The sequence below is a fragment of the Suricata suricatta genome, chromosome 7 (genome assembly GCF_006229205.1).
Source record: "Suricata suricatta isolate VVHF042 chromosome 7, meerkat_22Aug2017_6uvM2_HiC, whole genome shotgun sequence".
NCBI classification, from domain to species: domain Eukaryota; kingdom Metazoa; phylum Chordata; class Mammalia; order Carnivora; family Herpestidae; genus Suricata; species Suricata suricatta.
Genome location: NC_043706.1, coordinates 48364989 through 48379117, shown reverse-complemented (window position 1 = coordinate 48379117; position 14129 = coordinate 48364989). Strand labels below are relative to the sequence as shown.

Below are 14129 nucleotides of genomic sequence, written 5' to 3'. Positions count from 1 at the left end.
ACTATGACTGCATCTGGAGACAGAGTCTTTAGGAAGCTTAAAGGAGGTCCCTAACCAAACTGAACTAATGGCTCTGTAGAGAGGGGAAGATTTCAGCATACCCACACTGAAGAAAGGCCATGTGAGGAGACAGCAAGAAGACAGCTGTCTAAAGCCAGGAAAAGAGCCCTCACCAGAACCAAGTCATCAGGACCTTTGATCTTAGACTTCCAGTCTCCAGAACCATGAGAAGATTAATTTCTATTCTGAAAGGCACCGGTATATGGTATTTTATTATGGCAGCTCAAGTAGAGTAAGACAGCTGCAAAACCCAAAATATTGACCATCTGGTCCTTTACAGAAAATTTGCTGACCTCTGCTCGAGATACTCAAACTACATATGGACTATTTAGTAAAGTGTTGCTTGATGAGATGGCTGAAAGACCTTAACTCTCCTAGCTTCACTTCTGTGTCAAAAATATCTCTTTGAATTTTTGGAAAGAGTAAGAAATTTGGGCACAACTATGATTTCTGGTTTCAAAATGAAAATGAGGCTCAAGTCCATTTCTTTAAACGGGAGTCCCCTGTAAATGCATATTAATGACATACTCATTCTTAGAGAATTTAGATGAATGAGAGTCAAATCATCCATCCATCACAGCAGCTCTGGATGGCATGTCAATACCTTCATTGTACTCAGATACATATGGATGGATAGAGCAAACCCTCCGGGAAGCATCAGTGGGAAGTCAAAATGGCACATCGATTGCACAATTAAAAAACATTAAAAGCTTGGGGTGCCTGGGGGCTCAGTCGGTTAAGCATCTGACTTCACTTCACGTCATGATCTCACAGTTTGTTAGTTCAATTCCCGCACTGGGCTCTGTGCTGACAGCTTAGAGCCTGGAGCCTGGAGCATGCTTTGGATTTGTGTCTCCCTCTCTCTCTGCCCCTCTCCCATTCATACTATGTCATGCTCTCTCTCAAAAAAATTAAAACAAATTTTTTTAAACATTAAAAGCTTGTGTTGACAAGCTTTGAGATTAATTTTAAAATTTTTTTGTTTCTATTTTTAATCTTTCTTCTTAGGGGAGAAAATATTAGAATGGTGTTATAGGTAGGCAAGAATGTTAACCTAAACCTCTACAAGAATTAGACGAACAAACTAAGGAGACCCTTTGGTGAAAACAGAAACAGTTTGATGAATGGGAAGATGAATGATTTTATACATGAATGCAGTTGCTAAAAAGGTACAGTGTCTACTGTGTAAAAACAAGATTAAAAACCAAAAGAGAGTGGGCAATTGCAGAGGTGAAATATGAATATAATGGAGTAAAAGCCTTAAAACTCATAATAAAAAGACAAAATGGCTGAATGGAACATTTAAAGGAGAAAGATAATATGGTAAAAGCAAAAGACAAAAGACCATTTTCAAGGAACATTTTAGATCAACTATAAAGAACTGAATGGAGGCATGATCACTATTAGTGGGGACATGATCAATAATTCATGCATGAAATGGTCTGTATTTGAGCCACTGATATGTGTATGTGTATACACACACACATATATATATGTATATGCAAAACACGAAAGCCAGAAGTGATCAGCTAATTAAGTCTCCCTCATTTTACAAAGGAGGAAACCATTGATTCAGGATGGTTGTGGCTTGCCTGAGGTCAAACCCGGGGTTAGGGGCATGCCTGGGGTTGAAACTATTTGTAGACTCACAGAGAAACAAGAAAAAGGTAAAGAAATACCCAGTCACATAACTGACTATACTGTTATGGATATTTATGTTCTGCCAGTGAATGGATATGTGAACATGTTCCTATCGGATGAGCAAACCGAGATGGGGAAAGGGGGGTTATAAGGATTCTGGCTGATATGTTAAAAGATTTTTTTAATTAAGTAATTATGAATGTAAATGACATAGTTTCACCATTAGGTTACTGTGTATCTTCCAGCCTCTAGTTTCAATAGCTACTCAATAAAAGTTGACTAGCTGGATCAACATAGTATAGACATTTAACAAAAATAATAAAATGAAAAGAAAAATTAAAAAAGAGAAAGAAATTGGGCTAGGAAAGTGAACATGAAAACTGGTCAGTAGTTCTCAGACTCAGTTATACATAAACATTGTCTGGAAATTAGAATCAATGAGGGTTAGGCAGGGATTTCAGTTTCTTAAGTCCCAGTAGGGATTCTGTGGCATGGCCAGGGTTAGGACTACCTCACTTTAGTTAAAAGAGGAGGCTCACTGTCAAAGAAGATAAAGGGTGATATGGAATTGTCAGCAGATGGAAATAAAACAGTCCCCGTTACAAAAGCATAAGGGTAAATGAGAAACAAATGAAAATATTACACTGCTCTTTGGTTATGTTGTGCCAAATCTGAAATTTTCCTTGAAAAATAAAAACTTATGGAGACAGCCTAGACAAAACTGACAAAAGACGGAGGGAGTTGTTGTCATGATGACATTTTGCATTTCATAGAGACTAAGGGTTTGTCATCAATATGGATAAGACCTTTCAAAAAGTAGACCACATAGAGCTAGTAAACATGGAGCAATATGAACTCAAGAATTCAAAATTCACCCAACTTTTCTTTAACTGTATTTGGAAAATATTTCAGTGAAGGCTACAGGGAATTATTTTCTGTAATAGGCTTCCTGGCTAAAGAAAGCCTCTTTCAATCCTGAGCTCAGCTGTCTATGACTAAAGGTTGAGGCATTTGAACAATTTTCTCCTCAGAGCTCTCTGGAAAACCTGTGGTTTGCTGTTGACTTTCTTGCAAACAGTTGGCTCTCAGAAATCTGAATTCAAGGTGTACTCTGAAGTCCCAGATGATACCTTTTTGTCAAAAGCCACATGTGCAGGAATAAATTCTGCAGGTGGGGCCTGTTTAGGTTGGCCATAGGTTAGAGCTGGTGCCTTGCTGGCCAACTCATCCAGCTCAGCCGGGGACAGCTGGTTGACTGGAAGGCGGTCCCCGCCTATCCCAACTGTTGGAGGTTGAACAACTGCATAGCCGTTCCTGTAGCCCAGTGTCTGGCTTCTATGAAATGCTGTTTTCTGAAGAAGAAAATAAATGTTTCATTAATAATATTTTATAAATATGCGTTATCTAAGAGAGCTAACTTTCAAAAATATGACTTACACCTTTGCTTACAAACATTAAAAAGTTTACCTAGACTAGATGGTTCTTATATTTTAAGCTGAAACACCTGGTCTGGAACAGGGAGAAATGCAGCAGACTGAGCTTAAAAGAAACTTAAAGCCCCGCTCTAGAATGCCCAGTTTAATTACCAGCTCACTTTTCATGAAAAATATTATCTCATCTATACCCGTAATCCTTCACTTAATTCTTCCTGTGTTTTTAAACTTATCTAGTGCTCATAAACCATAGAACCTAGAAGATCCAACTCTGTGAAATGAATTTTTGTCTGAAATAAAAGACCCTTCTTGTTTTAGTAATACTGAGACATTCAGACAACTCTTTGAAAAGCAAATGCACATTATATATTCAAAGCCTTGAACTCAATAATTCTACCCTTAACCCTTTATTTTAAAAATATAATCCAGGGACACCTGGGTGGCTCAATCAGTTGAGCCTCTGACTTCGGCGCAGGTCATGATCTCGCAGTTCTTGGGTTTGAGCCCCACGTCAAGGTCTATGCTGACAGCTAGGCCTGGAGCCTGTCTTCAGATTCTGTGTCTCCCTCTCCCTCTGACCCTCCCCTGCTCATGGTGCCTGTCTGTCCGTCTGTCTCTCGTTCTCTAAAAAATAAATAAAACATTAAAAAAAATAAAAAATATATAATCCAAAATTAAGGGAAAGAATATTCGTAAAGCTGACCATTATGTTAATTGCAATAGTAAAACATTGGAAATAACATAAAAGACAAACATATGAGTTAATGATGGAAAACTTACTTAATGGACTATGATGCAGCCATTAAACTATTGGTTTTAAAGATCACATGGCAATCTGGGGGAAATGTTTATGATTTAATAAGCACCAAAAAGCAGCATATAAAATTACATATATACTATAATTAGAAGCATGCAAACACATGCATATAAAGAAACTGGATTTGGATGTTCTCTGGATTCTCTCTGAATTATGTTGGGGGTTTGTGTGTGTGTGTGTGTGTGGTTTTTTTTTTGTTTTTTGTTTTTTGTTTTTTTACAAAGAACACATGTTTGGGGGTAATTTAAAAAACAAAAGATTAAATTAAAAAGTGGAAAGGAAATATTTTCAAAGGCAGAGAAGAGACCAGGATGGTACCATAGGACACCGCAGCCTGACTATCCCTCTTGAAAGATCAGCAATTGAGCAGTTAGTTATCCATGGACAAAAACAGCTCTGGAAGAGCTCTGGAGTCCAGCTAGGAAGTTGTAGCAACACAGTGAAACAAAAAGCGGGAGAATAACTACACAAAGAGAGAAGGAAGACAGCTTCATTTTTGCCTGCATCATCTCATCCCCCAAGCCAGCACTATTCAGTGCCAAGAGGAACTTCTGGCCAGAAAGAGGTTTCCTGGCCAGGAAGGAAGGGCAAGATGAGCAACCGGCTTCTCAAGTCTTTGAGGCAGTCCACAAAGGTCCCGCTTCAGTTTCATCCCACCCAGACCAGCAAAGCTGAAGGGTACAAAGCGAGCTAGGAACACGGAAGAAAAAGAGGGGCGACCGGCAGCAGCCCTCAGTGGGAGTGACTATGGTGTGCAGGCACTCACTCTGTAGACAAACACGGCAGATCTGACCACTGACCCAAAGCCAAGGGCCAGTATAGCTGCAGCCACTTGTACCCCCCTGCAGATGTCACCAGCTTTTATGCCACAGGTATTCATGATGCCAGACAGCCAAGCCCCTCCCCATGTCCCCCCAGAGCCTGGGAACCACATCTGCAGCCAGCTCTGGCCTCTGCAGCTGCTTGAGCACAAGATGCCAACACGGACACCCTCTGGCTGACCCCTCCCACATTCATGCACTTCGAACTAGCCCCTGCGGCTGTGTTGCACATGACCCAACCGTCATTAGTCATCACAGGCCTCTAGTGCAGTGTGCATGCCGGAGAGGAGCGTGTGCAGCCACAGGAGGCCACACCAACAACCAGGGCCTCTGCAGCTGCCAGTGAGCCCCTAGAGGGCCCTGGTCCTTGCCTGCTCTAGCTCCCACCACTTTGTGTGTGTCTGCAAATGGCCCCTGCCACCACATAGGCACCTGCAGCTGGCACCCTGCAGCCAAGTATGCGTACACCACCTGCTCCAGCCACCGCTGCGTCTTGCCCTGGTCCCAGGCTGCTGGGCCCAGAAGTGCTACTAAAGACCCCAATGGTCCTTGCAGCCACTCTGGACCCCTTGCACTACCTGCCAAGGACGACACAGTTATCAGTGCTATAGACCCCAGTGGCCTGGGCCAAAGAGACATCTTGTCCCCCAATCTGAACACAGTGCTGCCACACACACCTCTGCACTTGGTGCCCTACATACACCAGTAGGCCCAGGATCACAGCACGCTTCAGCATGCCTCCACCCACTCCCTCACTAGAGTCAGTCCATAAAGTCTGGAAGAGGTGACTGCTTCTTCAGGTGAAGGCACCTACGAAAGATATAGGAATCATGAAGAATCAGGGAAACATGATCCACCATCTATAGTAACTGGCCGCAAAGAATGGAGAACCAGGAATTGCCTAATAAAAAAATTCAAAATTGTCCTAAAGATGCTCAGAGACCTACAAAGAACACAGATAAGCAATATAATGATATCAGGAAAACAACAAAAGAACAAAATAAGAATTTCAACATAAAAAAGAACCAAAGAGCAATTTGGGGGCTGAAGAATACAATGACCGAACTGAAGAATTCAACTATAGCTTCAACAGAAGACTTGAATAAGCAGAAAAGAAAGAATCTGTATGCTAGAAGACAAATGAATTGAAGTTATCCAATCAGAGGAGCAAAAACAAAAAACAAAACAAAAAAGAATGAAAAGGCAAGAAGGAAGCCCATGGGACTTATGGGACACCAACAAGAGAAATCATGTATATATCACTGAATCCTTCTCTAAGAAAAGAAAGAAAGTGGCAGAAAGCTTATTTAAAGAAATAATGCCTGCAAAACTTCTCAAACCTGGGAAAAGATGTGGGCATTCAAGTTCATGAATACAGGTACCTCAAAATTTCAATCCAAAATAATCTTCTCCAAACTGTCTAAAATCAATGACAGAGAATTAAAAGCAGTTAAAGAAAAAAAATACTCTCATGCAAGGGAACCTCGATAAAATATCAGTGGATCTCTCAGCAGAGACCTTGCAGGCCAGGAAACAATGGGATGCTTTATTCGAAATGCTAATAGAAAGAAACTGCAGGGCACCTGGATGGCTCAGTCAGTTGAGCATCTGACTCGCTCAGATCATGATCTCACAGTTGATGAGTTTGAGCCCCACATCAAACTCTCTGTTGTCAGGGCAGAGCCCACTTCAGAGCCTCTGTCCCCAGCTCTCTGCCCCTCCCCCGCTTGTGCCTGTTCTCTCTCTCAAAAATAAACATTAAAAATATAAAGAAATAAAAGAAACTGCCAACCCAGGATATTTTATCTGGAAAAATGTACTTTAGAAATGAAGGCAAGGGGCGCCTGGGTGCCTCAGTCGGTTGGGCGTCGGACTTCGGCTCAAGTCATGAGCTCACAGTTTGTGGGTTCCAGCCCCACACCCCACATGGGGCTCTGTGCTGACAGCTAGGTCAGAGCCTGGAGGTTATCTTCGAATTCTGTGTCTCCCTCTCTCTCTGACCCTCCCCTGTTTGCGCTGTCTCTGTCTCTCAAAAATAAATTTTTGAAAAATTAAAAAAAAAAAGAAATGAGGGCGAGATGAAGTCTTTCCCTAATAAACAAAACATGAGAGGATTCATTGTCACTAAACATGCCTTAGGAGAAATGCTGAAAGAAGTTCTTCAAGCTACAACAAAAAGGCATTGATTAGTTACACGAAAATAAAACACGAAAATATCTTTATAAAAAGATAATCTATGCAAGTAGAAACCAAAAGAGAGCATGGGTAGCTGTATTTATAAGAGATAAAATAGACTTTTAAGCCAAAGATGGTAACAAAAGACACAGATGGTCATTATATAATGGTAAGGGAATCAAATAATCAAGAAGACCTGACAATCACCTGAAACCAATATAACACGTATGTTACCTATACTGGAATTAAAACAGAGGGGGGGGAAGATATACTGGTCCTAAATATATATGTACCCCACATCAAAGCACCTAAATATATTAAGGAAATACTAATAGATCTGAAGGGAGAAACAGACAATAAAACAATAATAGTAAGGGATTTCAAAGCTTAACTCACAGATGGGAAATGAACAAGGAAACACTGGATTTGAACCATACTTTAGACAAAATGGACCTAACAAACATATAAATAATCCATCCAACAACAGCAGAGTATGCGTTCTTCTAAAGTACACAAACATTCTCCAGGGTAGATGAAATGACAGCTGACAAAACAAGTCTCAGCAGACTGAAATCATATTGAGTATCTTTTCCTACCACAATGGTATGAAACTAGGAATCAATAACATGAAGAAAGCTAGAAAATTCACAAATACGTGGAAATTAAACCATACACTCCTGCACAACCAGAAGGTCAAAGAAGAAATCAAAAGATAAATTAAAAAAATATCTTGAAACAAATGAAAATAGAAGCACAACATATGAGAACCTTTGGGAACCAGCAAAGTAGTTTAAAAGGGGATTTCATAGTGATAAGTGCAGGGAGTAAGCAACAAGAAAGATCTCCCCGATGCCAAACCAGATACAGTTACTATATAAAAAACATGTTACAGACCAATATCCTTGATGAATATAGAAGTAAAAATCATCGAAAAATTAACCACTTGAATTCAACAGCTCATTAAAAGGATCATACATCATGATCAAGTGGGATTTATCCCTGAGATGCAAGGATGGTTCACCATACACAGATCAATACATGTTACACACCACATTAATAAAATGAAAGATAAAGATCATATGATCATCTCAATAGGTGGAGAAAAAGTTTGACAAAATACAACATCCATTCATAATAAAAATTTGACAGATTGAGAAGGAACATATCTCAACATAGTAAAGGCCATTTGTGACCAGCCATACTTAACATCCTACTCAATGGTGAAAGGTTGAAATCTTTTCTTCTAAGATCAGGATCAAGATAAGGGTACCCACTTTTACCATTCTTTATTCACCATACTACTAGAAGTCCTGGCCAAAGCAATCAGGCAACAAAAGGAAATTAAGAAGCACCCAAATAGGAAAGGAAGAAGTAAAACTCTCTTTGTATGCAGATGACATAATCTTACATTCAGAAAGCCCTACAGACTCAACCAAAAAACCGTGAGAATTAATCAACGAATATAGTAAAGTTGCAGGATACAAAACTAACATATAGAGATCAATTGTATGTCTACAGACAATGAAATATCTGGAAGTGAAATTAAGAAAACCATTCCATTTATAATAGCATCAAAAACAACAAAATACGTAGGAATAAATTTAACAAAGGACATGAAAAACCTATACACTGAAAACTGTAACACCGTGATGAAAGAAATTAAATAAGGCAGAAACAAATGGAAAGATTTCTTTTGTTCTTGAATTGGAAGAATTAATATTGTTTAAAGGTCCACACCATCCAAGGCAATCTACAGATTTAATGCAATCCTTATCAAAATTCCAATGGCATTTTTCACAGTAATTGAAAAAACAATCCTATATTTCACATAGAACCACAAAAGACCCCAAAGAGCCAAAGCAATCTTAAGAAGAACAAACCTGGAGGTACCTGATTTCACACTACCATTACAAAGCTGTAATAATCAGGGGCACCTGAGTGTCTTGGTCAGTTGCGCATCTGACTTCGACTTGGTTTACATCATGATCTCACCGTTCATGAGTTCACACCCCACATCAGGATTGCTGCTGTCAGCACAGAGCCCACTGTGGATCCTTTGTCCCTGACTCTCTGCCCCTCCCCCACTTGCTCCTCCCCCCTCAGGGACTTAATAATTAACTAGACACTAAACACATTGTGCGGGTGTTATTTTAAATGTTCCCCTTGAAGTGTGAACAGGCTGCCCCTCCCCCACCTGCTCCTCCCCCCTCAAAAATAAATAAAACATTTTTAAAAAATTAAAAACCAAAAACCCCAATGCTATAGTAATCAAAACTATGTGGTACTAGCATAAAGAGAGACACATAAGCCAATGGAACAGAATAGAGCCCAGAAATAACTCATGCATTATGGTCAACTATCTTTGACAAGGGTGCCAAGAATACACAATGGGGAATGACAGTCTCTTCAATAAATGATACTGGGAAAACTAGGTATCCCCATGCAGAAGAATGAAACTGGATCCCTCTTTTATGGAACTCACAAAAACTGACTCAAAGTGTATTGACCATAAGACCTGGAATTGTAAACTTCCTAGAAGAAAACAAAGAAAAAGAGCTTCTTGATACTGGTCTTGACTTTTGGATATAATACCAAAAGCAGTCAGCAAATGCAAAAATAAACAAGTGGAACTGCACATCAAACTAAAAAGCTCTGTACGGCAAAGGAAATAACAAAATGGCAAGGCAATCTCAGGAATGGGAGAAAATATTTACAAACTGTCTTAGTCTGTTCAGGCTGCTGTAATGAAATACCAGAAGCTGGATAGCCTCCCGTCCCTCTTAGTCATTATGGTTCACCCTCTGAATGCTTTGAGGGGTACATCTACCTAGTTCTTCACTGCTGAATAAAATTTGGAAAACAGTACCTATGTTTTCCAAATTTCAAATAAGGCAAATAGACTGACACTTGGCCAGTGTATTTAAAATATAAAATATATCCGGCCACTGGGTGGCTCAGACTCTTGATCTCGGCTCAGGTCCTGATCTCAAGGTTCATGAGCTCAAGCCCCATATCCCGATCCCTGCTTGGGATTCTCTTTCTCTCAAAATAAAAACAAACATAAATAAATAAAATATGTCCAATGCACAGTTCATCTTACATGAAGCACAGCGATGTATATTCTCAGAGCCTGGCACCTCCAGCCCAAGTCTTTGTAAATCCCCCAAATTGACTCAACCCTGCCTTGCGTGTAACCCAACTCACCAACACCAGATACTCAGGCTGCTCCTGCACAGGACAGGAATGTGCCCACAATATTTTCTAACTTACATAAAATGGAAAAGTTCACAGAAGCAAAAATTCTATGATGCTGTGTCTTTATGCAGAAATAATTATGAAGACGACACTCAGAATCCAAACTCTCCCACCAAAATTTCAATTTCAACTCATTCTCCCAAAGAAAATAAGTTGACTCCATGTTTCATCTTTATACCCATGGAAAGGAAATTTTGGCTTAAATTATTAAACTATACAAATATAAATTATTATCGTCTCATTTATGATAGCTTACTGAATCTCAAGATTGACCTTCAAACATTTCAGTAACCACATCTGAAATGAAACAAATACTAAATAATTGTCAAGAGGAGAAAAAAAGGAAAAAAACCAAGCTTTTTCCCCCCCTCTGCAATTTTGTCTACAGAATACAACTAAAAACAGTTAAAGTAGGGAAAGAGCAAAACTATCTAATTGGGAATCTCTTATACAAATGTTAGGGAGAAAAGACTAGGATGGGGAAGAAGAAAAAAACAACTAATCAACTGTGGTTGAAGGGACGATGGAATTATCTCCTACAACGCAGAAAGGGGTGGTCTGGGAGTAAGATAGGCGAGTGCCGAGTGTCGAAGTTTAACTTTTGGAGAAACCGTAATTGAGAAAAGATAAAACAGGACTGGGGAGAAGTTGGGACTAAGTTGTAGACAAGGCAAAAGTGCTGAACGGAAAGGGGATGGGGAGAAGCATAAACAAGGAGGGCAGACTGCGGAAAAGGACCTGGCGGAAAGAGGATAGAGTGGAAATGATATATAGAAGACAGGAAACCGAGCTGGGAGGGGGGCAAGACTGCTGGGTCCAGGATAAGGAAAAGGAAGGAAGCGGACCGGGAATGTTGGGCCAGGGAAGATGGGCGGGATGGGGCTGTGGGAAGGACGACGAAGTTGTGGGGAAGCTGAGTGGGAGAAGGGACTGAGGGCGGTTACGAAGGGAGCTGAGCAGAGAGGGATACGGGGTGGGAGAATGAGCTGGGGAGAGGACCTAGCCAGAGCTTGGGAGGAAACTGGGGCAAACTGAGATCCAGAGGGAGGAGAGGCAAGGACTAGAGCGGCAAGGCAGGAGGAAGAACGCAGCTAGTAGGATGAGAACAAGGAAGCCAATGGACTGCCTGGCTGGAGTGGAAAAACTAGAGAGGATGAGGCGCAGGGCAAAGGATGAAATAGAGAGGATGAAGCTGGACGGGGAGGACGACAGCACTGTGGCGGCAGGCCGAGAAAAGATGGGGACAGAGGACGGGTTTGAAAAGACACAGGGCAATCTTGGGAGGAAGAGACTGCAGGTGCGCTAGGCAGCGAGCCGTCCAAGGCTGCCTGCGAGTGGGGCCAGGTGGGGCCTGGGCAGAGAAGTCCTCACCGTGTAGTCCCTAAAGGACGAGCCCGGGAGAAAGGGCAGGCCATGCAGAGGGTTGGACACCATCGCGGCCCCTAGTGCGGCCTCCACCCAGGTCGGGTGTCTGGCGTCCCAGTTGCCGGGGAGACTAGCCGCGTCGGTTTGCCTCGGGAGGCTCCATGGTGACACCAAACTTCCGGTGCGCCGCGCTTGGGGGCGGGGCCTGAGGTGCAGGTGGAACGAGTGTGCGCATGCGCCGCCCCCACGCTCCGGCGTTCTGTTGGAGAGGCGGCGACGGTTTCTAACGTTGTGACTGGGGTGTTGCGGGGTGAGGTGGGAGGCGACCGCGAAGAGGGTGCCGTAGTTGCTGCGAGGTCCAGGGATGGGAGCAGCCCCTTAGATAAGTTACAGCGGAAGGGAAGGTGCTTCCTTTTATTTAGTTCTCCAGCTTACCGCCCCGCCCCCACTCCGGGCTCCTTGAGCTCGGGCCCTCTCCTCTCCCAGCCCTGGGAAAAGGGCTCTTGTTCCATTTCACACTGAAGTGTAAATGGTTGGTTCCGATTGAAAGTGGCACCCCGGGCCTGTGCTTGTTGGGGGAGGGGCTGCAGATTATTCACGGTTGTTTCTGGCCCAAGGATGTTTAATGAACTAATGCAACCGTCTCATCCCTAATCTCCCAGTGCCTCATTATCTTTTTAACATCTTCACCTGTGTGGATCCCTGCCTCTCTACACCGTCTCGGTGCTCTGAAGACTGGGCCTTGCATATTCGCGTCAGGACACCCCATGTATGTTGACCTTAGAGCTACAGAGTGCTTATCTCCATTCTCCTGATCTCTACGCCTATCTGCAGCTGCAATGCGAAGATGAGAACAAGGGGAAATGCATGTCCTTCAAAGAAAACTAAGTCACCTTTGGCGATTTTTGTAAAACTTGTTCAAATTATTATGCCTTAAATGTAATCCTGTTCCTGAAACATTTTTAGGAAAGAGAAACAACAACCTTCGATCAGCACTGGAAAGCTTACAGATAAAAACAGAAAGCAAACAAAACCCTGACACTCAGACATGGGATTCTCTAGGTCTGAAATAGAGCCCAGGAATCTGATTTTTATAACAGCTGCTTCTGATAATGAGCCACTTTAGGAACTTGATAGAATACCAAGCCTGACCCAGAAAGCCTATCTCCATGTCATGGGTAGTTTACTGCCAATACAACAGCTTCAGTTTGATTGCTGCTTGTCAGAGCAAATCCCCTTGTTGGGCTTCACTAAGGGGCATGAAGCTCAGGGGGACTACGACATGACAATCCACTGGTGGCGCCTGAAGCAGTTACTTTTAATGTTTTTATTTTTGAGAGAGAGCATGAACAGAGGAAGGCCACACACACACACACACTCTCTCTCTCTCTCTCTCTCTCTCTCTCTCTCTCTCTCTCTCTCTCTCTCTCTCTCTCTCTCTCTCTCTCTCTCTGAAACAGGCTCCAGGCTCTGAGCTGTCAGCACAGAGCCAGACGCAGGACTCAAACCCATGAATTGTGAGGTCATGATCTGAGCCAAAGTTGAAGTCAGAGGCTTAACTGGGCCGCCCAGGCACCCCCTGAAACAGTTACTGGTGCCTGTCTACCACATCCTGCCCAGTATCTTTTCTGCTAACTCCCTTTTATCCTAACTACTTCTGTTTCCTGTTTTTGTCCCCTCCCCTTTTTTTACCTTTAAAATTTTATTTTCTATTAGTCATAGAAATGTGGACATTTAATGCTTTTTAAAAAAATCAGTTCATTAGCATTGTTGAACTTACTGAAACTTTAAAATGATCTGTCCATTGTGTTATATCTTAGCCACTGACCCAGGATGGCCAGCTACTGGGATAATATTTCAAAATCGCAAGTTCGACTTTCAAAGAAAAGATGCCTCTCACTTCTTTCCACCTCATTGATGCTGAGTACCCAGAAACACTGGAGCCATAATCCTTGCTGACTCTTGATGATAACCTTAAAGTCTTACCAGTTATATGATCCTGCCCTCCCCTCTTATCTTAAAAAAGTAAATCCATGGTCACACTTGAAAGAGCCCTTCTAGACTAACTGCCTGGTTACACTTGGGTAGGGAAGGAGTCCATGAGAGCTGGAAAGGGAAAGTCATGGCTAAGCCTATTGTCCATTGCAGCATCTGTTTCTATTTGAGGAGTGGCCAGTGCTAAAAAGCACAGGGACAAGTCTGTAAAGAAGTGGGGGGGGGGGGGATTAAAAAATAAAGGGAGGGCTTTGGAAAACTGATTGGACCCTGAGGTTTTGTATAATTAAGTTTATATCTCATTTCTCCCAAACACAGCTGACTACTCAGCATGATCACACTTCAGTTTGTGCTATTTTCCACTTTGTGCAATATGTAGAAGAGAGCAGGAACCTTACCATCCTCGACAGCTAAAGTAAAAGGTGTCATGGTCCGAAGGCTGTGCATCAAGCCTGGACTCAGAAGACCACAGAGACATTCCATGACTTAGCAAGTCCATGGGGCAAGGAAAATAGGGAGTGATCAGACTGCCAGCAGGCCAAACTGAAAAGAGGGCCTCCTGCTGGA

The 14129-nt window shown here is 42.2% G+C and overlaps 1 protein-coding gene and 1 long non-coding RNA gene across 3 annotated transcripts in view; one reads left to right on the top strand and one right to left on the bottom strand.

Moving 5' to 3' along the window:
* EFHC1 (EF-hand domain containing 1) overlaps nt 1-11727 on the bottom strand; it is a 67591-nt gene extending 55864 nt beyond the window's left edge. The window contains exons 1-2 of the mRNA XM_029945292.1: nt 11574-11727; nt 2832-3053 (exon numbers count right to left, since the gene is read on the bottom strand). Of these exons, the coding sequence (XP_029801152.1) occupies nt 2832-3053; nt 11574-11636 (285 nt within the window). The 5' untranslated portion in view covers nt 11637-11727. The remainder of the gene's footprint in view (nt 1-2831; nt 3054-11573) is intronic.
* Nucleotides 11728-11774: 47 nt separating this feature from the next.
* LOC115296808 lies at nt 11775-13633 on the top strand. 2 transcript variants are annotated; one of them, XR_003911064.1, is made up of 3 exons: nt 11775-11877; nt 12230-12336; nt 13388-13633. It is a non-coding gene; the product is annotated as an uncharacterized LOC115296808 (long non-coding RNA). The 2 variants fall into 2 exon arrangements; XR_003911065.1 differs by lacking the exon at nt 11775-11877 and adding an exon at nt 11885-11971.
* The last annotated feature ends 496 nt before the right edge of the window (nt 13634-14129 follow it).